The 24,514-nt window shown below is 43.5% G+C and overlaps 1 protein-coding gene across 1 annotated transcript in view; it reads left to right on the top strand.

The window, feature by feature from the left end:
• The window catches only part of LOC125640678 (uncharacterized), a 51,857-nt gene extending 40,003 nt beyond the window's left edge, over positions 1-11,854 (top strand). The window contains exons 14-16 of the mRNA XM_048859529.2: positions 6,323-6,467; positions 8,467-8,613; positions 10,676-11,854. Coding sequence (XP_048715486.2) covers positions 6,323-6,467; positions 8,467-8,613; positions 10,676-10,865 — 482 coding nt within the window. The 3' untranslated portion in view covers positions 10,866-11,854. The remainder of the gene's footprint in view (positions 1-6,322; positions 6,468-8,466; positions 8,614-10,675) is intronic.
• The last annotated feature ends 12,660 nt before the right edge of the window (positions 11,855-24,514 follow it).

Raw genomic sequence — 24,514 nt, 5'->3', positions numbered from 1 at the left:
TGATTCCCCACCTTCCCCAGAGTTTGGATGGTGCCTTAGATCAGAAGTTCCTGTCTGTACCCATCTCTGCTATTTACACTGTGCCCTTCCGGTTCAGAAATCATGCTGAAACTTTCCAGAAAGACATGAAGATAAATTCCTTATATAAAACATGTCTCTATTTTTTTCTGTGTGCATTGTCTCGCCTTACTTCGTTCAAGCGGTAACTGGTTCTCCCTCCCTTCTTGTGATCACCTATAAAAAATATGTATATCTCCAGGCACAGAAATAAAGCTGTAGTCATTCTGAGTTGCTACTGGAATGTAGGTCTACCCAGTTAATTTCTTTCCCATTGTACTGGGTGGGGCAGTGATACAGTTACACTTAGACACACACCCTTCCCTTTTTTGTAGTATTTTAGTTATTTTTACTTCTGTCAAGGCTGACAACACAGCTTATTAGTAAGGAAAATAAGTAGTTTCTCTCCTTTTGTGGTGAACAGTAAGTTCTAAAATAATTTTTTGGAGCTTCTGATTCAGACATTCTGTGCAGCAACTCCTGCCTTGTCTAGCTGATTTATTGTCTATACTGCTTTAAAACATGCCATTTAAACCAGCACTGTAGTAGTGAATGATTGGGACAAACTTCCCTACCATAAAGATACCTTAAAAATAAAAATATACACTTCTGAGTCTGTCAGTTATTTCAGTTGTCCTGAAACAAAGACAACAATGTACAATTGCCAGCCCAGAGTACTGGATTCCTTATCCCAGGCATTTTGCATTTGCTGGGTACCTTGTCACAGGCACATAGCATTATCCTTCCACTCTGCTTTGTTGTTAGGCTCAATCAGTGTATTGAAACATACAAAAGAATTCTGCTCTGTCAAGTGCTCCAAGGACAGGACTGTTGAGTACTGTGTTTTAATAATCTACCTATTCATACGAAGACATCCAGCAGCAGGCAGGCAGAGAGCAATGTGTTGGCCAACCAAAACACAACTTGTGTATCTCATTTGAAGCCTACCAGCCTTTGTGCTGCCAATTTAAAGGGTTAATCTTCTGTATGCGAGGCTCATGTCACCTTGTTTCAGAACAGTTTCACTAATTCTCTCCCTTCTCTTCATCCCATGTGGTTTTGGCATGGAAATAGTACTAGTAGAAACATAATAAATCTTCCCAAATGACATGCAAAACCGCATTAAACTTGCCTGGTTCTGTTGCCTGCTCAAAATTCACACCAGCATCATGTGCCAAAAAAAAAAAAAAGGTTAATTTAGAATTCACAAACCTTGTGAACAAACCTGGGTTGATTTATGGTTTGACATCAAAACTAGGTGAAATTTGCAACTTTGCCTGGTTTCAGTATGGGAATAGGTGAAACTGAGCTTTCCTGTAAGCTTTTGGCTTTCTTTGAACCCCAAACTCAGCTCTAAATCTGGGGACAGGGAGCAATTGTTAACCCACATGGATTAAAACCCAACAAAATGTTGAGTGAGTTTTTGCAGAATGAAACAGCCGAGTTTTACTTGCTCTACTCTTTGTGCTCCAGAGTCAGAAATAAATATCCACTACTGCCCAAAAACTCATTGCCTTGGTTTATTTGGTAAGGGTGTCTCTTCCAAGGGTAGCCGTAAGTATATGGGTTATGCATAAGTTCTGCTTTTAGAATGGAGCAAATCCTGGCAGAGCTGAGGGTCTGTCTCTAGTTCTGTAATTACTGTACAAAGCAAAAGTTTGGATCTTTTGTTGCTTGCGTGTCACAGCACTTTTCAAGTTACCACTGGTGGATGAATCAGTAGAATAAATTTCCTAGATTAACTGCTGGGGGATGGGAAAAACCTTGGTTAATGATCTGTTATTTCTACAGTATTGTTTTTATAGTTATGTTTTAGTTCTGCCATAGCTGTGCATGGTGCTTTACAGTTAAATGAAGCAGCTCCCTGCTCCAACTAGTTTACAATCTAAGGGCCACATCCTGCAAACCCTTTCTTATTTGAGTAGTTTCATTGGAGTTCATAGGGCTATTAGCATAGGCCCATATATTTAAAGACATGTAGGCATTGCTGTGCTCATTTTCAAAAGAGATTTAGACACTTGGGAGCCATTCAATGGGATTTAGGCTTTGAAGTGCCTAAAATCCCTTTTGAAAATAAGATTTAGGCTCCTAAATCAGTTAGGCATTGCAACACTGAGTGCAGCAATGCCTGAATACCTTTGAAAAATCTGGGTCAGAAGGACTACTAACCTGAGTGAGGCTTTTGTAGGATCAAAGACTGTAAGTTATGGGTTTTAAAAATCAAGAAAACATTGTCTGACTCACCCTTAATAACTTAATTGTCTGTCTGATGCATGTCCAAAAATAATCCAAATAAGATTAAAGAACAATAAAAAGTTTTTATTCCCAAAGGGAAAGAACAGTCAGACTTTCAACACCACAGATGTTTTGGCCTGCAGTTACCCTTTGTGCTGTGTCAGAATGTAATAATTAAAGGGACATGGTCAACCAAAAACTCACTTCTTTGAATTCCTTACCTGTGTTAAATAGCAACATCTTAGATTGTTAAAATGGAAGGAATTTTAAAAATCAATTTTGCTTTGCACCATTTATGCTATGAACTGCATGCAAAGAAGTAAAGTTTGAAGTGTAAAACTAGGTTGGTCTGTTTCATTCTCATTTCTAATCAGTCTCATTTTCTGGTTCTCAAGCAATAGCACAGTGCTTTTGTTTTCTGTGCGTAGGCTCAGACTTTAAAAAAAATCACTTCACCTTTGCTTTCACCTCTGCCCTTTTGTCTTTGCTTTCCATTAACGCTGTATTAACAGGGGTGTCATATGTAAGACACAGGAGGTAATTGTCCCACTCTATTCAGGAGTACTCAGATGGGGTACTGTGCTCAGTTCTGGGCATCACATTTCAGCAAAGATGTGGACAGACTGGATAGAGTCCAGAGGAAAGCAACAAAAATGATAAAAGGTTTAGAAAACCTGACCTATTAGGAAAGGTTAAAATAACTGGGCATGCTTCGTCTTGAGAAAAGAAGACTGAAGGGGGGACCTGATAAGTATTCAAATATTTTAAGGTCTGTTATAAAGGGTGGTAATCAATTGTTCTTCATGTCCAGTGAAGGTAGGACAAAAAGCAATGGGCTTAATCTAAGGCAAAGGAGATAAAGGTTAGATATTAGGAAACACTTTTTAACTATAAGGGTAGTTAGGATCTGGAATAGACTTCCAAAGGAGGTTGTGGAATTGCTGTCATTGAAGGTTTTTAAAAACAGATTGGACCAACACCTGTCAGGGATGGTCTAGATTTACTTGGTCCTGCCACAGTTCAAGCAGCTGGACTTGATGACTTCTCAAGATCCCTCCAGCCCTACATTAATACAATTCTGTGATTCTATGAGCACACACACGATAGAGTATTATTTGCGTGAATACTCAAAGTGAATTTGAATTTTGCACACTAAAATAATTGCCGATTGTTTTAAACTGACAAAACCCTTCATGAGAGCCCTGATGCAGAGACAATTAAAAGATCTGACTTCACCCTTTGCAAGTAGTACAGTGCAAGCATCTGCAGTTAGTCTGGGTAAACAACTAACAATTTTCAACTGTGGTGAAAATTACAAATCAATAAATGCAAAATGCCTAGTATATTTTATTGTGGATGTCTCACTGTTTGACACAACAGTTAGTGTTCCCTAAACTCATGGCCAGATTCCTGGCACATGAGCCGTACTGTCAGCTCACTGCCTCCTTCACAGCTAGAATCACAGACTCACTTACTTTGTGTGTATGTGATAAGAAAAAAAATTATGTAACCTCAGAACCCCTCCACTAAATTTTACAGTAGACTGTTTTTTCTAGGAACGATGCCTTTGGCAAGGTCTGGCTGATCCGGAAGGGAAAACGTTTAATGTTTCAAAAATTTCCCTGATCCTGTTTATCTACTCCAAAGCCCAAATGGCTTCCTCGCTCTTTCTTTTGCATATAGGAGTTATAACCAAGGAACAGAAACAAAGCAATGGGACTTTTGTGACTATGGGACTTTTGTAACCAATCACAAAAGTGGAATATTGAGTAGCCAATACTTGCAGCAAACTGTTTGTGATCAATCCACAGAGAAAAAAACAAACAAATGTTGTGGGGTAAATTTAAGTTAAAAACAAATGTGAGGGAATCATGATCTGCTTGTAAATTGTCCTCAAGCAGAAAAAGAAGTTACATGTATCAAGGAAATTACTCCCAAGGAAGCATTCACTCAGCTCTAGCTACAGCACCACAAGGGATATAATTAATCAGAAAAATTAAGAGTAATTTACTGAGATTTTACAAAAATCCATCTTTAAATACATACCACTAATATTAGATTCTATAAATCCCTTCTTCGGTCTAAAGCCAGCTGAGAGTAATCCTTAATAACCAATCCGAACAGTCCTATATCGAAAGTCTGTTGAAAGCAGGCCAACCAATCAGCAGCCTAATGACATCAAGAGAAAAAATATACCCTGCACTGAAGATTTAGTCCTGATTGTGACGCCAAAGGTATATCTTCTGATGTCATTTCTCAGGCTCTTTACTGATTGGCTGCCATGTATTGAATAGGCCTTTTAGATGGATTAGCTGTAACCGTTACTTTGGCCCATCAGTGTGGGAAGGCCCTTTGGCCAAACCATCAGTGCTGTGGGGATGGCAGATCTTTCTCGTGGGTAAATAAAAGCTTGGCTGAAGCAGTATAGGTTTGTTTAGATTTTTGGGCACATTTTAGACTTGGTTTGTAGCTCTTTAGGGTGATTATTTTGCTGGTTTTACCTCTCACACTCAGTGACTATTAGCAAAGAGAAAAGCACATTTCTTTCAGTGCAAAATAATATTTTCCTTAATCTAAACTAATGTAAAGTCTCCATGGCAGCATCTACTAGAAATGTCCTTACTGACTATTCCCAAGGGGCAGTGCTCTGGGCAGGGTTACAGGACACTGTGATAAAAACACCTGAGTCAGCCTGCACTAGCTCTTGTCCATTTGTGCAAGCACCTGTGGGGAAGTGCTACCTTTTGGGAATAATGGGTACATAGATGCTGGAACTATGGGTGCTGGGGGGGCTGCCGCACTCCCTGGCTTGAAGTGGTTTCCATGTATATCCATTACAATCCCCCACTATAAAAATTGTTCCAGCAGCCCTGAACGGGTAACAGCATTTCTACTGCAGGCAAGACCTGTGTGAGAGAGAACTCAATGTGTCTTTCACTGTAAGATCCTCCATTTTAAATTCTCTCTTAGCCCTAACAGGCAGGTAAGTGGACTTCTTTCATAGAAGACAGAATACCACTGTCCTACAATTTCCTTTAGCTCAGTCTATTGCTGTTTGCAATTTTAAAGGAAATAGTTTCGATCTGTTTCAGTCTCAGTCGATTTCAATCTCCAAATATTCAGTTTATAAATGCCAGATAGAGAAGATTTATCAAACAAATCTCACACTCTTCCTTAATTAAGATAGTATTAAAGCATGGAGAACGGAGCTGTCGAGGCAGGTATTTAGGTTAGGGATGTGTGTTTGAATAAAAGAATACACTGCCAAAATCATGTAATCCATACTCCCATAGATACTGTGTTGCTGCAGTGATTCCCCCAAAAGACTAGGCCAAATTCAGAGGTGCTGTGTAAGATTTACCCTTTACTCTGGAAGGGAGCTCAGATACCTGGTGATGTGCTTTGCCTAAGACTCTGTATGGAACAGACTAGAGAGAGACTAGAATAGGTAGTTTAGGTTACATATCAGGAAGTGAGTCCAAAGGAGTCTAAGTTGGCTTAACATAAATAGCAAGGAGCCAGAAGAAGCTGTAAGTTAAAATACACGGTAGTTATTTTAATTCCCACCTTTATTACACTCTCTGGAAGATGCTTTTCCTATTACACTCCTCTCTTCTGGCCCCTTGGAATGTGACACCAACCTGGGCTCCCTTAAATCCAATTACTCCTTTTTCCTGACATGTAAGGTATGCTCCTTTATGCATCACCTCGGAATCTGGCCCTCTATGTAAAACCCTGAAAGTAAGCAGTATTTTTTAATCAATCCAATGAGCCTTTCAATACATAAGGATATAGAGTGCTAGAGAGGGGCTTAATAAGCAAAGTAAAAGAAATGTGTTAAGGGAAAAGAATGCAATAAAATACTGAGTGATTTAAAGTTTCCCCAAATGCTTGGAGTTTAGTGTCTCTCTCACTCCCAGGCATACAGACCCATGCAGGTGAGATGTGGTAGTTTAGATATATGTCTGAGTTCATTTCTGTATATAAAAATACATTACGAGCCTTCTAGCTTTCTCTTTCCATTCCCTAGATCAGAATTTGCAGATTTCTGAAAACCTCTTTGAAACGGAGTTTGCTGCTTGGATGCAGCCTCACAAGAAGTCCCATGTCCTTTCCCATCCGTGCGCTGTGATGCAGGAGGCCCCCATCAACTTTTCCAGGGAATTTCCTTACAGGTAAACAAAACATTCAGTAAGCCCAGAGAAATCCAGGTTCTGAGCCAGCTCACTCTTCCTTTGCAAGTGAATTACTCAGCGGGAAACATTAATGCTTCACAGGCTGAATGTAAAAAATAAAGGCCTCTTCTGAGTTGCATTAGCTTTGTAATAGATTGATTTGAACATGTGGGGAGCAGCAGCACCATCCTCGCAGCATTCAGTCATTTTTTGTTTTTTGGAAGACCAATGAGATGAGTTCTGGGTGCAAGCCAAGGGTTTGAATGGGACAGTGCAAGCACTGGAGAACTGTTTTCCCCCCCTCTGCATTTCCCTCTTTCAGTGATTCCTTTAAACCCTCTCCTCACACTCAAGCCTCCAACAGGCAGCCTCCCAGCTGAGGGGAACTGGGCAGGAATCCTTTTAGAACTCAGCAACGCTGCACTTTGGTCAAGAAAGGAGTATACACGGTGCTTCATGAAAAAAAAAGGAGTACTTGTGGCACCTTAGAGACTAACAAATTTATTTGAGCATAAGCTTTCGTGAGCTACACCCTAGTGAGGTGCAGTATTTTGAACCTTAAGCCATGTTACAGTATCTATTGCTGCTTCTGTTTATGTTGTAATACCCAGAATGTGCTAGGTGCTGTACAAACACAGAACAAAACATGTAGTCCCAACCTCAAAGAGCTTCTGCCTAAAGGTAATGCTAAGAGGAACAGGTTTTTGCTGAATACTGCAGAGCTCTGAGGCCAGTAGAGATGTTTAATAAAATAATTTGTCCCTTTGTGACCTAATTTCTTTTCATAGCTACCAAAGTTCATCCTTTTCAGGATACTGGGCCAGTCACTAAACAGAATCCTCCAGGGTGGAAATACCTTGTTTTACTCTAGCATCTGAAAAGGAGTACTTGTGGCACCTTAGAGACTAACAAATTTATTTGAGCATAAGCTTCATGAAACACTCTCTCCCAACACTGTGCAGGCACTGAGCTTGCTGCCTCTGCAGCACTTTTCACCTTTTGCTGGTTGTAGGATTTCCTAGTTTGACAAGTGATCCAAGAGTTCTTGCAGAACACTCCCTTTTATGGCAAAAGTTTCACTCGGAGTCTTTTTTCTATAGGAAGGGGAAGGAACATGGGCTAGCTGCTAAAGAGGGGACTGGGAATCAGGACGCATGGGTTCTGTTCCTTGGTCTACCAGCGACTCACCATGTGGTCAAGGGCAACTCACTTCACCTCTGCGTATCAGCTGCTCCTTGTGCAAATTAGGGACAATGTTTATATTCCTCTCTGCCAGAGAAGAAAGATGCCCATTCATTGCCATTTGTCTTCCTCTCCTGCCTCCCCTTGGACTCCCTGAGATCAAGAACATTCCAATGCACAGAGGGTTATGCCAATGGAGAAGGGGATTCCAGAATCCTGAACTCAAGTGTATATCCGGGTTGAGGATTAAAATCCAGTCCTCCTGTAACATGAGACTGTGAGGACTGTTTCATATTGCAGTTGCTTACCTGTGTCTGATTCCTCACTTGTTTAAATCAAATGATCATGTTTTTCACCCTTGCAGACAGAAGCACTGAACAATAAGTGTAGCCCTATAACCAAAAGAGGTTCTGTTCCAGGAAACTCATGGAAACTACAAGGAATTTTCAGTTTGGGGCAGGAGGAAGCTACCCGACCTCACTCAGATATTTGCGTTGATTCCGAACATTGCGTTCCAGCCCTGGGCTGGAAGCAGAGGCTGCCTCTTCCAATGCCACTTCTAGGGCAGAGCAGTATCACTGCACAGTATCAAGCAGCCACTGAATCTGATTTTGGGAGAAGTTTAAATCCTTAGGCAATAGTTTTCCGTTAGAGATCAGTTTCTTAGGGGAGCAATGGTCTCCCCTGAACTGAGATTTCCAGCTGGACCCTATATTTTTTGATTCTTAAGTATGCCTTAATAACTCATGTTTTCATCTTGTTTTTTTAATCTTCTTTTACCCCCATTATTTGAAAGTAATCTAATGTGATATTATAGACTAGCCTGGGGACCTGTGACCACACATGACCTGGAGGCAAAACCGCGTTACCCAAGGACGATGCTGGGCTTGTTTAAAGACGGCAAAGCAAGCAGCCTCCTTGTAGAGAGAAATCTGCAGCCAACAAAATCAATCCCTAGCAAAGGGTAAGTAGAGAAGCCCTCTGCGTCTGCCAACCCATGATGAATAATCACTCTGTTCCCCCAGGCTTTTCCTATTCCCATCATGCTTCACTCACTGGCTACAGTCTGATCCCATCATTCCCTCCGTAAAGATGCGTATAGCGGTCTCACTGCTGGCAAAAATCCAGGAAAGGAAAAAATTGCATTTCATAAATGTGTAAAATAGTAAAACGGTTCTCATGTTCACCCTGAATTTTATTTTATTTTATTTCAAAAGTAAGAGTCAGATTTCTCAGCAAAAAAAGGAATTTCTGTTTGGGGCAAATTCACAATTTTATCTAAGGTGTAATAACAGCAGCACAGAAAGCTGCACTTCTTAGCAGAAATGACAGGTGTTTACAAAGCAATCCAGGAAATTATCTGCCAAATTACCAGGTGTCATGAAGTGAGAATAGGTCATTTCAGCCAGCACTATGCATATGCAGCAGAGACATGCAGAGCCCAAGTCTGAAAATCCCACCCCTTTGAACACTACTCTGAGAGCAGAGAACAGGCCTTTAGGGTAAGTAGACAGCAGCCCAGACAGTTAGACATGCAGGTGGTGGCTGCCTGCACCTATGAATGATTCAATGGGCACAGAACAAAGGTGGCTGAGAAGTACCCAACACAGAAAACTCTGATCAAGATATTTTCAGAATGTGTGTGTTATATAGACACCAGGTTGGTGTCTCCTTCTGCCCAACACTTTGTTGTGGCTGTTTGTAAAGCAGTGATGCAGAAGGTTGCCTAAAAGAGAGAGTCTGCTTTGTGGCTTGATCCTCCAGAGATATTTGAGCTCACTCTGGTATAGTAAAGGGAGCTGTTGTTTGATAACCATGTCAAGCTATTAGTATAATTCTGATACGACTGCCTGGCTTATTCAAGAGCCCTTGAAGAGCATGCATAATGTCATGGTTACAGGGCTAGCTGCATCACTCTGAATGCACCTCCACAAGTGATGAGCCTCAAGCTGTCACCTTTTGTGGGGTGAAACCCTGTGATTCTCCCTTTCTTACACCAGGACCTCAGTTGCAGACCTCTGTGTGCTAACCACAGGCCAGAGTTTCAGTATCTGCAGTTCTACTTCTCAGGAGCTGTGAACAGTGGTATCCTGTGACCAATCAGCCTCTTCAAAATAAAGTATCATTTATTCTTAACAGTAGGAACACCACATAGCATAGGAAGAAAAGGAGGACTTGTGGCACCTTAGAGACTAACCAATTTATTTGAGCATAAGCTTTAGTGAGCTACAGCTCACTTCATCGGATGCAACTTATGCTCAAATAAATTGGTTAGTCTCTAAGGTGCCACAAGTACTCCTTTTCTTTTTGCGAATACAGACTAACACGGCTGTTACTCTGAAACATAGCATAGGAGAACAGTGTGGCTTATGTACCTAATGCTTACTTTCCCCCTGATGTGAGTCAGGTAGGCCTACCTTCTTCAGACTTCCTCCACAGAGCCTCTCTTTGTGTCAGGCTCTTTCTCTGACAACTGGTCCCCATTTCTCTTCAAAGAGGGACTTTTTAACTGTTTTGTCTCCTTCTGACCTTAGTCTGCCAGCCCTGGGAGGCGGGCCCTTCCTAATTAGCAGCCCAGCCATTGTTTTCCTAATGGTCCTTGTGGCATTTTCCCCAGAGGTATCTTACCTCTAGTCATTATCTCATTTCCTGCTTGCTTTTCCTAACAGCCCCTTTTGACTTAGCTCCATATAGTTGACAACAACTGCCCTTTCTGCTACTGGATGATCATAGAGCATGGAGCACAGAGCATTGCATCCGATGAAGTGAGCTGTAGCTCACGAAAGCTCATGCTCAAATAAATTGGTTAGTCTCTAAGGTGCCACAAGTACTCCTTTTCTTTTTGCGAATACAGACTAACACGGCTGTTACTCTGAAACCTGTCATAGAGCATGGATAAATGAATACAGAGTGCCCACCTCCTCCAAGCATAGTACCTACAGTATTAGCATTCGGAAAGATTGACATGTATCTTTACCTTAATATCAATCACTTGGAGATGACTCTGTCTCTGTTTTTCTTTTCAGGAGGTACATCTTGGTGAATGCTGAGACTCCTTCAATATCCTCTACCCCGTCTGTAAGCAGCCCACTGGAAGAGAGGTTACTGAGTGTCCGATTCCCCAAACAAAAAAAAAGGGTGCTTCAAACTCTGCCCCACAATGTGCACAAGCATTCTCAGCCTCCTGCAGCAATGCAACACCTTCTCGCTTTATGAAGGCATTTCCAGGGGTGGCTAACACCATAACAAGACCACTTTTCTAGTCCTGCAGATTGCATTTTGTAATGTGATCTTTTTTCCCAAGCTATATTGTTACCTGTTTTCTCTCTTTAATCTTGTGTTAATACTCCATGGTTGATACTCGTTAGCACCAAAGTGAATATTCAGTGAGCAATAATAGCCAAAGGGGGTCGCATTTTCTAGCTGTTAATTACCAGATAGGCTGAGAACTAGGGAGTAGGGTCCTGGAAAACTTTTATGCCAAAATCCAGCTTTTCTGGTTTCATTACCAGAGCAGAGCTCTCAAGGGTGTGCACTGACCTCTAGACCATTTCATGTGAACCTGGGACTGGGCTGGGCCTCCCAACAAACAGCATACCGTCTCCCTTAACCTGTAGCCATTTTTATGCGGGAGGGGACCTTTACTCCCCTAACAAAAGTCTTTGAGGAGGAGCTAGATGGTTCTCTCTTCCCACCAGACATTATCTGAGGAGCCGGCAAGCAGGCTTGCTGTGCTTCCCAATAACAGAAAGGTTTCTGAAGGATGCCTGGTAGCCCTACGCTACCCACCATCTGAGATCTGAGGTGATTCAGTCAGCCCAGAACTACTTGACAGGGCTTGCCTCCATCTAAAGATCTTGAGAGGGGGAGAGTGGCCCAGAACCCACTATGTGGAGACTCCAGAAGGCTGGTAAAGTCCACTAGCTCTTGCCCCCTCCTTGAAGATATCTGAAGTAAAATTTCAGTGTGGAGAGCCGGGGTGAACCCAACACTGAGGGCTGCAAAACAGATGAACTGAAATTCTCCCCCAACCCCAAATTGTTTTTTGTTCACTGAAGCCAACAGCTTTTATGTAGTCCTGCCTGAAAACTCAAGCCCTCAATCCAACCACCCATTCATTAATTGCCAGAAACTACCCAAGTCAGAGGTCAAATCACTCCAGTAAACTGTAAAAGTAATAAATGAATGGAATAGAAAATATCAAAGGTTTCACTCTCTGGTTTTGTCTTTCATTTGCACACCCAGCTTTTATTTCTTTGCAATATCAGCCTTTTCATACCAGCGAATTATGCTACAGTAGTGAACAGACAATGGTTCTCATCATTAGGCTAAGCTAACAATGTTATGTCTGTTACTGTCCAAGAGTCCTGCTAAATCAAAAAGAAAAGGAGTACTTGTGGCACCTTAGAGACTAACAAATTTATCTGAGAATAAGCTTTCGTGAGACCTGGTCTACCCTACAAATTTACATCGGTGTAACTGCATTGCTCAGGGGTGTGAAAAATCCACACCTCTGAGCAATGCAGTCATACCGACCTAACCCCCAGTGCAGGTCGACAAGAGGGCTTTTTCCTTCGACACAGCTACCGCTGCTCATGGAGGTGGATTAACTAGGCATGGTAGCACCTTGACTGAAGGGCTGCAGAGGCACAGTTGCACCAGTGATGCTGCAGCGCTGTAAGTGTAGCCACGCCCTCAGCCTGCCCTGAGACCAACCTTAGTCCTTTCCCCTCTCCCCCAACTAGGTAACTGTGCAAAGTATAAGGGAAACTGAGGCACACATAGGCTTCAGAAGAAACCTTACCAAAAATGCTCACTTTATCACATTAGGTAACGTAGACTGTGATTTTTCCAATATGGTTATAAGATGCTTCTCAGAAGAAAATCTACCTAGAACCTAGCTATATTTACATACAGTTGTTTCTACAACAGCTTCAGCAGTGGTGTGGACAGGGCCTCGGTGTTTGAATGAGGGTGATCAGAATGTGGTTTAATGAGGCTATGAGCCAAGGTTACGGTAACTAGCCGTATGAGAGAAGGTTTTTGAAAAAGAGACTTATTCTAAGCAAGGAAGTATAGTGAAAATTAATCCATTGCTACCAGCAGGGCATTGACTGACAGGTTCTCAAGATTCACTCTATACTTGGCTGCACCTGTCTTGCCATAACAAGCCATAAACTTCCATAAACTGTTGCCTGGCAACAGTGCCTCTTCTCTGAATCCAGTCTTCTTAAACCCGGTCATTAAAACCCTTTTGGTTTTTAGCTACGCAGCCTCAAGTATTCCCTTTACTAAGCATAAATGACAATCGCCACTGCAGGCCCTTTTCTCTGTTTGGATTGCCTCATCTCTCTGCTAATGCCCGGAGTTGGCTGCAGGAAGTTCTGCTGCATGTGTGATCAGAGCTCCAATTTCATGTCTGGTTTTCTTTTGCTTTCACTGATGATGCACAGAATGTGAAACCGGGACCCTGAGCCTGCTAAAGGCATGTGGATTTCTGAATCATCATTGCTTTGGTAAAGCACTTCTTCCTTTGGAGCAGTTGGTTTGCGTGTGGGAGGTGCTTGGCTAGCAGTTCAAGACCATGACCCCTCAGGTCAGCAGAACCATTTAACCCAGAGAGCAGTCAGAAATTCTCACTGCTTAATTTATTTTAGATTTTAGATTGAGAGTCTATTTAATGCTCATAAAACTGAAGGCCCAAGACCTATGGCGGAAGCCAGCTGCAATGTGGGCAGGGTGTGTACCCCTATGCAGCTATTGTGATGCACCCCCTGCTTTTCCAATTGCAAGCTGCTGCACAGCTCTGTCAATGCACTGGAGACTGCAGCATGCTTTCATATTCATTTTTGGGCACCACCACCTCTGCTGCATTTCCCAATCCCTATCTGTGCATTACCTTCGATTCCAGCCCCGGACCCTAAACAGCTCTACCAATCCACATCCGTGTCCTCTACTACTCCGTTCCTGTGCCCTCTGCCTCCACACACAGCTCTGCCAAAGCACCTCTCTTCTGACCTATGAGCCCCCTGCTATTCCAGTCCCGCTCTCTTTGCCCAGACTGAGTATCAGAATACCATTCATTTAACCTTTATTATGCATTATGAAATGCTTTAAAATGATATTCTCTCTATCTGAGGGAAGGTTGCAGAATGCATATGTATAGCTAAAGATCACAGATTAAAAGCTATCAGAAGGGTTAAAACTTCAATTCAGAGATCTGTGTTTATGCAAGAGAGGATGAGATCACTAACATCTAAATCCTTGTGCGGCGATGCATTTCCTGAGTTTCATACACTGCTTTATATGTTAGTAAAGCGTCTGGCTGGCGGCCTTTCTAACGTGCCCACCAGAGTGCCTCGGCATCATGTTTATTATAGGTGGCATATGTAGCTCTATCTATAGGTGAAGTTTTCCAACACTTCCCGTTATAAGAATCCATCTTCAGTTGCTTATAACTCTGCCAAACTTTAACCATTTGGGCTGAAATTTTCCATGCTGAGTGTCTACCTCAGGTTGATTTTATGTGGAAAATTTCAGCAAAAACGGTTTAGCCATTTCTGAGAACAAGATTAGGGGGAAATACATTTTTTTGCCCGTGTTAATTAATTGGTTGTAAGACTTTTTTTTAGAAGCTCTCATGCCTCTATGCTTTGGATCAGGGACTTGAAATGTGGCAGGGGTGGGGGTCTTTCTGGTGTTAGGGTTGTGCCTTTTGCTGTTCCCAGGAAAAAGTGCCCAAATTTGGCCTCTGAAAAATCACAGTTTGCACATGCTCAGTAGAGACTTATTAGAGTCTGGCAGCCAAATTCACTTAAGGTTCCATCTTCTGTCCGGGGCCTGCAAAGGCTGGGCAGGACTTTTCCTGCAGTTGCTGCTGTCAGCTGCTGTGATGCTGGGCAACAGAACTGAGAGTAGGGAGACTCCGTCTCCTGGGCTGTCAATGATCTCCCTGTTACATGCTCTACCACCAACTCCACCTATAATTAAGAATATCACTGTAGCATCTCTCTCTATCCAGGGTATTTCTATGGCACCAATCACCAGAGCATCCGAATGACACCTTTTGTGCCTGGAGAAGGTCCAAACTCTCTCTGCTCCTTTGCTTGAAGCTGCTTTTCAGGGGATGGTCACTCTGGGTGGTTTTCTTCCGGCAAAAAGTTGTGGAGCCACTTTGCAGCCAGCGTTCTTGTGAGCAGGTCTGTGCAAGAGCTTCACCAATTGAGGGGGAACCCAAAACTCTGGTGGGTAAGTAAAGGAGGACATTTTTTTTTCAACTATTTTGTTTAATGTAATTTAATATCATCAATGTGAGGCCTAATCCTGAGGAACTTGGGAATTCAAACCTGTTATGGGAGCCAATGGGAGCTTTTCCTGCCTGCAGTCTGCAAGTTTAGCTGCATTTTTCTTTTATTGATGTGGGATCTCCAACAGGTGTGTTGTTGTTAAAGCATTTCAGGTCTCCAGCAGGATTCCCCTATCTATCTGGTTTCTACCGTACTAACTGTCTCTGGAACTGGAGTAGACAGAAAGCTTTTCTAGCTAGGCCTGAGTGCAGCCAGGCCCGCTTAACTCTGCAGCAAAACTAAAACATTTTTCAAAGTGCCATGCTTCTTTTGCAGCCTGATTTGTACCCAAATATTACTGATTTTCCTATTAGTGTCATTTGGTGACCCCTTGTTCTTGTGTTATGAGAAGGAAACACTTCCTTATTTACTTTCGCCACACCAGTCATGATTTTATAGACCTCATATCATATCATATCATATCATATCATATCATATCATATCATACCTCTTAGTTGTCTCTTTTCCAAGCTGAAAAGTCCCAGTCTTATTAATCTCTCCTCATCTGGCAACCATTCCATACCCTTAATCATTTTTGTTGCCCTTCTCTGTACTTTTCCCCCAATGTATCTTTTTTGAGATCGGGTGACCAGAACTTCACGCAGTATTCCAGGTGTGGGCGTACCATGGATTTAAATAGTGGCATTAAGATATTTTCTGTCTTATTTTCTATCCCTTTCCTAATGCTTCTTTACTTTCTGTTCACTCTTTTGACTGCCATCGCTTGCTGATCAGATGTTTTCAGAGAACTATCCATGATGACTCCAAGATCTTTCTCCTGAGTGGTAACAGCTAATTTAAACCTCATCATTTTGTATGCGTAGCAGGAATTATGTTTTCCAATGCGCATTACTTTGCATTTATCAGTACTGAATTTCATCTGTCATTTTGTCATCCAGTTTTGTGAGATCCCGTTGTAACTCTTTGCAGTCTGCTTTGAATTTACCTACCTTGAGTAATTTTGTATCAGCTGCAGCCTTTGCCACCTCACTGTTTACCCCCTTTTCCAGATCCTATTAATATGTTGAACAGCACTAGCCCCAGTACAGATCCTTGAAGGACCCCGCTATTTACCTCTCTTCACTTTTATTCCTACCCTTTGTTTCCTATCTTTTAACCAGTTACTGATCCATGAGGGGACCGTCCCTTTTATTCCAAGACTGCTTAGTTTGCGTAAGAGTGTTAGATGAGGGAACTTGTCAAAGGCTTTCTGAAAGTCTAAGTACACTATATCCACTGGATCACCCTTGTTCACATGCTTATTGAAACCCTCAAAGAATTCTAGTTGATTGTTGAGGCATGATTTCTCTTCACAGAAGCCATGTTGACTCTTCCCCCAACATATCATGTTCATCTAGGTGGCTGATAATCCTGTTCCTTGCTATAGATTCAATCAATTTGTGGTGTACTGTAGTTAGGCTTATCAGCCTGTACCCAGGATTGCCTCTGCGGCCTTAATCTAAACCAGCGGTTCTCAAACTTCACTGCACCACAACCCCCTTCTGGCAACAAAAATTACTACACGACCCCAGGAGGGGGGACGGAAGCCTGAGCTTGCCAGCCGCTCTGAGTTGGGGGGCCCAAAGCCCAAGCCACGCCACCCCAGAGGGGAGGCCAAAGCCAAAGGGCTTCAGCCCCTGGCAGGGGCATGTAACCTGAGCCCTGCTATCCAGAGCTGAAACCCCTGGGCTTCGGCTTCAGCCCCAGGCGGTGGGACACGGGCTTCGGCCCCGGGTCCCAGCAAATATAATGCCAGCCCTGGTGACCCTATTAAAATGGGGTCACAACCCACAGTTTGAGAACCCCTGATCTAAGCAATAGGTTACATACCACAGTTAGTAGTTCTGCGATTTCAGTTGTGAGTTCCTCCAGAACTCTTGAGCAAATACCATCTGGTCCTGGTGACTTATTACTGTTAAATTTATCAATTTGTTCCAAAACCTCCTCTATTGACACCTCAGTCTAGGCCAGTTTGCCAGATGTGTCACCAAAAAGAATGGCTCAGTTGTGGGAATCTCCCTCACATCCTCTGCAGTGAAAACAGATGCAAAGAATCCACTTAGCTTCTCTGCAATGGCCTTATCTTCTGTGAGTGCTCCTTTAGCACCTGAGTCGTTCAGTGGCTTCCTCTTGAATGTACCATTGCAATCTCCATATTTAAAGGACGGGTTTATTACACTGCCAGCGGCTTGGCGTGCTAAGGAGACATGGTGGCTCACAGGCACTGAAAAGAGATGGGGCAGCACCTTGAATTGTTCTGTAGTTGACCCACGGGCAAGGGAGATATGGTGTGGAAGATGGGTCAGCCTGCTGGTAGCTTTTAGGAGTAGAATATGGGGCAATGTGGGAGGATTCACCCTCTCCCACAAAAGCACTAGGTAGGTTCTATAAATTTGTTTTCCATCCCCATGAAGAGCCGAACCAAAGTCTCTATGGCTGGGGGTCAGTGGCCATGACAGTGGAGCAAAGATCATTCTGGATCTTTCCCCTGATTAAGAGAGGGCTCTGGAATTGCAGACTTACCCCTGTCTCTCTCTGCACTCATACTATGGTCAGTGGGATTTCCACAGCACTCCTCTACTCATCCACTTAATGTTGAGGGGCAGGTGCTTGACTTGAGCGGCCATTCTCCAGGTCAGACGGTTTGGATGTGGTTTCATCTGTTAAATCGGTTGTGTCAGTCTCTTCCTTTTGTATCCAGAACCACTGCAGATGGACACACAAGTGACAGCGAAGAGAGATGCAGAGAATGGAGCAGTTTGGAAAACACAATATACTGGTAGACTTAGTCATGATCAACCTAATCAGTTACTATCTCTTTACACCTATTTTACATATCAAACCCCCCTCCTCCACACAGACATGTATACATCCCATCAAGGGGTAATTTTTCCTTGCTCAGGGCTAGAATGCTGTGGGATTAAATCCCTGACAGGACCTGAGATCCAGAACTTCATACCTATTCCCAGCACTGCAGTTCTAAACAGCTGAATCATGAGACGCGACGTCCTCTGGCTGAGCTGTTTCAATTCTGCATCTCTGGGGGAAGTTTAAAGATCACAATGACAATTTTTGTTAAGAGCTGGGGACAGCCTGGGTGTTCTGGCCAGCATGCCTTCTCTAGATAAAATGCTTTCTAATGTCCCAAGCTGTATAGGAGCTAGAACTGATGGAGTCTATCCAGTCATGCTCCCTGAAGCCAGCACATAACTTCATGCTATTACCAGGCTATTCTAGTTGGTGATGAGCAGTCAGTGTCAGTCCTCCATTTGTGCCCGGCCACCGGGGGCCTTGAGATCAGTGTGTAATCTCCCAGAATAGCCACTGAGATACCGTCTCCTGGGGTGCAGAAAAGGACTTTGTAGTTAACTCCTTCCCCTGACCCACATTCCAGCGAGACAAATACCTGAGGTGCAAGTTAACTCCCTCTTAGCAGTCTCAAAAGCCTTGTAGACACAATGAGCTGTGGCTCACGAAAGCTCATGCTCAAATAAATTGGTTAGTCTCTAAGGTGCCACAAGTACTCCTTTTCTTTTTGCGAATACAGACTAACACGGCTGTTCCTCTGAAATCTCCAGGTAGTGACACAAACCAGCAATGCATCAGAGACATTCAAAGTTGTCTGAATGTCTTTCTTAGCTCTTTATATTGGTGTGTGTGTGTGAGAGAGAGAGAGAAAGAGAGCAAGTGGTAAATTGTATACAAAATCTACATTAAAAGGTTGCAAAGTCAAACACTCAGAAGTTAGGGAATGCCAGAATTAAGGTTGCTTGAGCAAGCTTACTTCATCCCCTTTGTGCATATGTATTAGAAGTCTTTAATTACATGATTGCATGCTTTTTAAAAAAAACATTTGGATGGTTTCTCATGGGTACAGCAAAAGGTGAATCCCTAACACACAGCCCACGCCCCTGCCAATTTTCAAGACCTTGCTCCAAAGCACAGAGACACCAGAGCGTCTCATTGAAATTGTTGTAAAAACTTTTTAATATGGGCAAAACAACTTCCTCCCTCCCACCGCCCGCTTTTGTTTTCAGAAACAGACGTGCCGTTTTAGCTGAAACTTTTCAGTGGGAAAAAAAAAAAAGCCTGAGGCAAACACCTGGCTTGGAAAATTTCAGCCTAGATGATTACGGTTTGGCAAAGTTATAAACAACTGAAAACAGGGTTGGAAAGGTTTGGTCAACCTTAACTATATGCGGTTCTACCAACTCCTCCTAAGAGATACTAGGCTCTTCTCTATTGCACTGTAAATGTACAAAGAAATAAAATACAGCTAGGATAATCAGCTGCCTGGTTTCTGTGAGGAAAACTCCCTTCAAATGTGTTATTAACAGATTTCCTTTTCAGCAAATGTGTGTGTGTGTATGTGTATATATAGATAGAGTTCCCAGGCCAGACTCTCAGCTGTGTAAATGGGCGTAGTCATGCAGCTATTTACACCAGCGAGTATCTGGCTCTTAAATTGTATGTTCTAAACTAACAAGCCTGAGCTTGCGCATGAATGAATGAAGGAGCCCTGCTTTTGGGGGCAAACACTTTCTCCCTTTTAGTCATATCCAGCTGTAGCCAAATCATTTCAAAGCACTGTGCTTAGGTCATGCATCATTTAGACAAAGCTTACGGTTTCACCTCAGAGGCCTCTCTCCCTTTTATGGAATCCTTTAACTCAAACCACTGGTCTGGGCTTGAAAGAGAGAATTCCCTTGGCCTAGCATGCTGGAATCCTGTTAGCTGTGTCAGCACTGGCAAAGCAGCTGTCCAGATGTTACCTGCTAGCATTGGGCAGGACCAAAACGTTTCAACTCCCTTTTTGTGCTGTCCCTATAGTCTGATCCTGCAAGATGCCAGCTGCTTTCCGATTCTGGCTGCCATATGAATACAAAACTCGAGTGACTAGAGCTCAAGAAAGGAACTTGACTGAAAGCCTTGGAGGTTTAAATGTATCCGTATAATTGCTGCAGAAGAGGCAGCAGATGTGCAGGCTTCCCCCACACCAGCGTGCTTCGGTTGTGGTCTCCTCAGAGCTGTAGTTGTCGCCCCCTAGGGGGTTGCTGGAGTGCTGTGACACACCAGCCATTGTTCTGGCAAAGTGCAGTAGATCACTTGTTTGCTCCGCAGGACCTGGCTTTGCACCGCATAATCCATATTTCTACACTGTCCTGCGACCCCCCACAGAATGACTGGTCGAAGGAAAAGAGGCAAGTAGCTGTCACATCAGATGATCACTGATTAAGGTGACCTCAGACCGTGTTTAGTGATAGCAAAATGTTCCCAAGGTGCTGGGAATCTGTGTGTGGACCTAACTGCCACTCTAGCACTTTCATGATCAGGATCTGCAGAGGAAGTCCCAGTAATTCCCACAGAGGGGTCCCAGCAAAGAGGCATTAATTCACAAAATGTGTTACTATTAATGATACTGTCCAGGATCTGGTCACTGCCCATCAGGTAGGTGATGAAAGTTTGTTGTCAGTGACTCTGAATTCAGATGCAATCATACCTTTATGCTATTTGCTACAATAGCATTCCACTCCCCATGGTAATGAGTGGCACCGTGGACTTGCTTATTAAGTGTCATTCCTGGTTGATGGGTGTGAAAGGAGGAAGGATGCTCTTGTCTTTAATGTACTGATGTGGTTGCAGGAAATCTGTGTTCAAGTAATATGCTCTGCCACAGATTTCCTGTGTAATCTTGGGCAAGGCATGTAATCTCTTTGTGGCTCAGTTCCCCATCTGTAAAATGGGGTATAACATGTCTGTACATTCATTGTTTGTGAAGCGCTCTGATAGGAGATAAAAGGTTAAATGGCCATAGGTCACAGTGACTGTTTCTAAAATAATTATGGTCTGAACCCTGAAAACCTTCGTCAGACAAAACTGTTGAAAGGTTAAGGAGAGCAAGGACAGAATATAAATGGAGCAAAGACTTCAGGATCTGGACCTAAGAAAGATTACCAAGGGAAGACTCCTGCTGCCAGCAGAGAGTAAGGTGAGGAGGTGGTGGATCCTTCCTTGTATAGACTCCTGCTGATGAAAAGAGGGTGCTAGGCTAGGGAGGAATTCTCCAGAGCAAAGGTAGGGAGGCAGGTAGCGAGATTCAACTGGTTGGGCCTCGGCCCCTCACAAAGAGTGCCTAAGCTTCGGATAGGCACCCAAACCAGCTCAAACCTCTGACCCTGTTTGGGTTTGCTCACTGTTCCTTAGCAATTTCCATCTTTCAGGAGCTTTCTCAGGGACTGTGAGGGAATGAATTCCTCCAGGAACTAGGGACCATGACAAACCTCACCACCTTCCTCTCTGTGTGCAAGATGTGTTTTGTTGACATGGACCTCAAATGAGACACTTTACTATCCACATTTCTCCCCCTGGGGAGAGGATGAGAGAACAAACACATCACAGATTTAGTCACGTTACTTTATGCATCACTGGAAGGGGTTGAGTAACTATGGTGCTAAGTGCAGACTAAAACCGAAACAGAATAGAATAGAACCCCTTTACTGGGGTTCTTGAGGATATATGTCAAGATGACACATGTTGGCTGCTTCTGTCCTGCCTGTGCTGTGGCTTTCGTACCTGGGGACATCTTCTTGTCTGTTCTGCTATTTTGCACAAAACAAAGATCTATCTGTACATGTGCTGATTTCCTAGACACAAACAGTGTATCCCAGAGGCAGGCTGCCTTTTGTTTACACTACCGCTATCCAACACTAGCGTCACTAGAATACCCCATACTAAAGCACACATGGCATCTCTGCTTCCTGAGCCAGCTGGATTCTGTTGGGGAGAAATTGCTTTGACAGTGTAACTTATTAAATCACACACTTACAGTTAAGGATGTCTCTGCTGTCGTGTTGCCAGTAGAGAGGCTTATTCAAAAGCAATTTGAGACAAGATCTTTATGAGGGGCGGGGAGCTGTGATCTGGAATGTAATACAGGAACATGAGGAACTGGGTATTCCACTGAAAATGGAAGCATAGGGGGGCCACTGTCAGGGATGGACACTGTCTGAGAAGCTAGATGGAATAGAATCGGAATGGCATTTTAACACAGTTCTAGTGTCAAACCCATCCTGATCTGAGTAAGCATGTGGAGGAGGGCGTTTTGTGTCTCATAGGACACACGTGCATGTTCCTGGCTGTGCGTGTGTCATGTGCTTTCTTTCCTCTTCTGTTTTGACAAATGCTTGCCTGCAGATTGTGTTTTGTCTGTTTGTGGATTTCTCGATATAATGTGTTTCTCAGTTTGCAACAAAACAAAGTTTAGCTTCCAAGCTGTTATGGACATACGTATGTGCCCAGTGGAACATCCACTGGAATGGCTCTCTGGAACATGCTGGCTTCCACGTGGTCAGAGACAACAGTGGAACCCTGCTCCAGCAGTTAAGGGAGCATGTGTAGGGTGGCGCTCCAGACCCCTCCTTCTTGGTGATAGATGAGCATGGTCAGTTCATTCACCAATATCCATGTGTGTCCTTATGGATGCAGACTGTGGTATCTGGATAGGGCCCACCACTTCCTGCTTCCCACTCCACCAAAGCAACTAAATACAAGTACACTATTTGCATTACAAAAAGAACAGCTGGTCTGATACATGGAGGGTTGGCCTCACGCTACATGTGCTGTGGCCCAGTTGGATCGTGATGGCCACAGTGTAAGAACCTAGATAGTCTGGAGCTGGCAGGCACGGAGGATGACAGGCCTGCTGTGGCCATGGTGGGTACCATGGTGCTGGATGTGCTATCGCTTGTGTGGTTGTCATGGTGACATGCATTCTGGTCCTGGTGTGTGTCACAGTGATGAGTGTACTGGGGCCCTGGGTGTCGAGATGGGGAGATGGCTGTTTTTCTTTGGAAAATGGAGACAATTATTTTAACCCTTTATCCATGCTGATGGGCTCCCCAATGGAGGGTAGCGATATCCTTCTCTTCTGGGGATCGGAATGTGTCACTGAGGATCAGGAGCATCAAGGAGAGAAGGGCAATCTCCCACGGGTTCTACAAAGACAAGAAGGACCCTCCCCTCCCTCTTCCAGGGCTGCCAAAACTTTTAAAATTTGCCCTATGTCCTGAATTATCACATTGTGACTCTACCTTTGCAATGCTGCATCAGTGTGTGGTAATGGAGTTGGCTCTGCGTTGCTTTGTGAGATGATGTTGCTCTGAATAAATTCAGGTCATTTTATCTGTCCTACAATTTACAAATCTGGCCCTTTAATATTCCTCCTGCCATGAAGTATAGAGCTATGTGGATTGGAGTGTATGCATATAGATGTACCAACTCCCACTCATCCCCCACCCACCCATGTAGGAACTCTGTGTTAGTCATTGGAATTTGCACTGCAAGACAGGAAGAATTGGAAAGGGACAGGATGGATAAGATTCGTTTTTACTAAAAACAACTAGTATTCATATTCCAGCAACAGCCAGCCATGGTGCCGCTGCAACAGGGTGAAAGTACCAGTCAGACACTTGCTACAGATGTGAGATGTTTCACTTGCTCTGAGTGAGTTTTCGTGACATAGTGGTAAAAGCTCCTGGGCCCTGTCTCACAAGGTCTTACCTCATTGCTACTCCCAGGGGAGCTGCAGTGGTGCTGGAATATGGGGACTGCCTTTCCTAGTGTAGACAAGACCATAGGGGGATAAAAGAATAACTGGGAAAATTGGACCAGTAATTCCCACCACCAGATAGAATATTTTTAAAAGATGGGGGCTGTTTTTCTCCCAAGCCTTGTTTGTGTGTGTGGAACACTCAGACCTGTAATTCACCATTGGGGCAGCCAACCACGGTAGCAGCCGTGGAAAGTGTAGTGGAAACTGAAGCTTGGGAACATTGGCCATTGTGTCATCTAGCTCACCTCAGTGCAGGCCTATGTGACACAGAAGTAACAACCCCTGAACTTTTCCCTCTACCAGAGTTCCCACTGCTGGAACTGCGCAACCGTACGTCCCAGTTTTGCCAGTGTGCTCTGAGAGTCAGGGCAATTAGTTTTCCGTTATGCATCTGTCATGTCCTTCTGTACATGAATCTGTAAATCAGATGTCCGCAGTGAATTAGCTCCTTCCCTATGTTACCGTGGAACCCTATACAAATATAAATCCCCACTACAAAAAGCAAACACAATCCCCAATTGCCATCAGCTGAACAAAATGGTTTAGCTGTTGTTTTCAACATAGCTGCGGTATTTCCAGAAGACTGAGCACTGCAGGCAGCAAGAGGTTCCCAGAGCCTGCCATTTGGATTGGTTCCCCCACTGCCCCAGCTGCTGCGTTTTATTTTTACAGTGTTTTTAAATTGGTTCAGTAAAGAAGTTCAGAGGCAGACATGACTGAAGGAATGAATTCCTGAAATCTAGTTTTGAAAAGTCCAGCATGTCCCTGATGGGAAGAATGAGCCCAAACTTTCAGTCTTCTTCTGATAAACTGTCTCCACAGGTATTTTCCAAGAGCCAATTGTAAAGGGATCTCTGGGAGCCCTCCTTAGTGCTATAGGTTTAGGATTTTGTATTTCTAAACTGAAA

The sequence above is a fragment of the Caretta caretta genome, chromosome 7 (assembly GCF_965140235.1).
Source record: "Caretta caretta isolate rCarCar2 chromosome 7, rCarCar1.hap1, whole genome shotgun sequence".
NCBI lineage: Eukaryota > Metazoa > Chordata > Testudines > Cheloniidae > Caretta > Caretta caretta.
The sequence above is the reverse complement of the archived record's forward strand: the minus strand, read 5'-3'. Positions and strand labels throughout refer to the sequence as shown.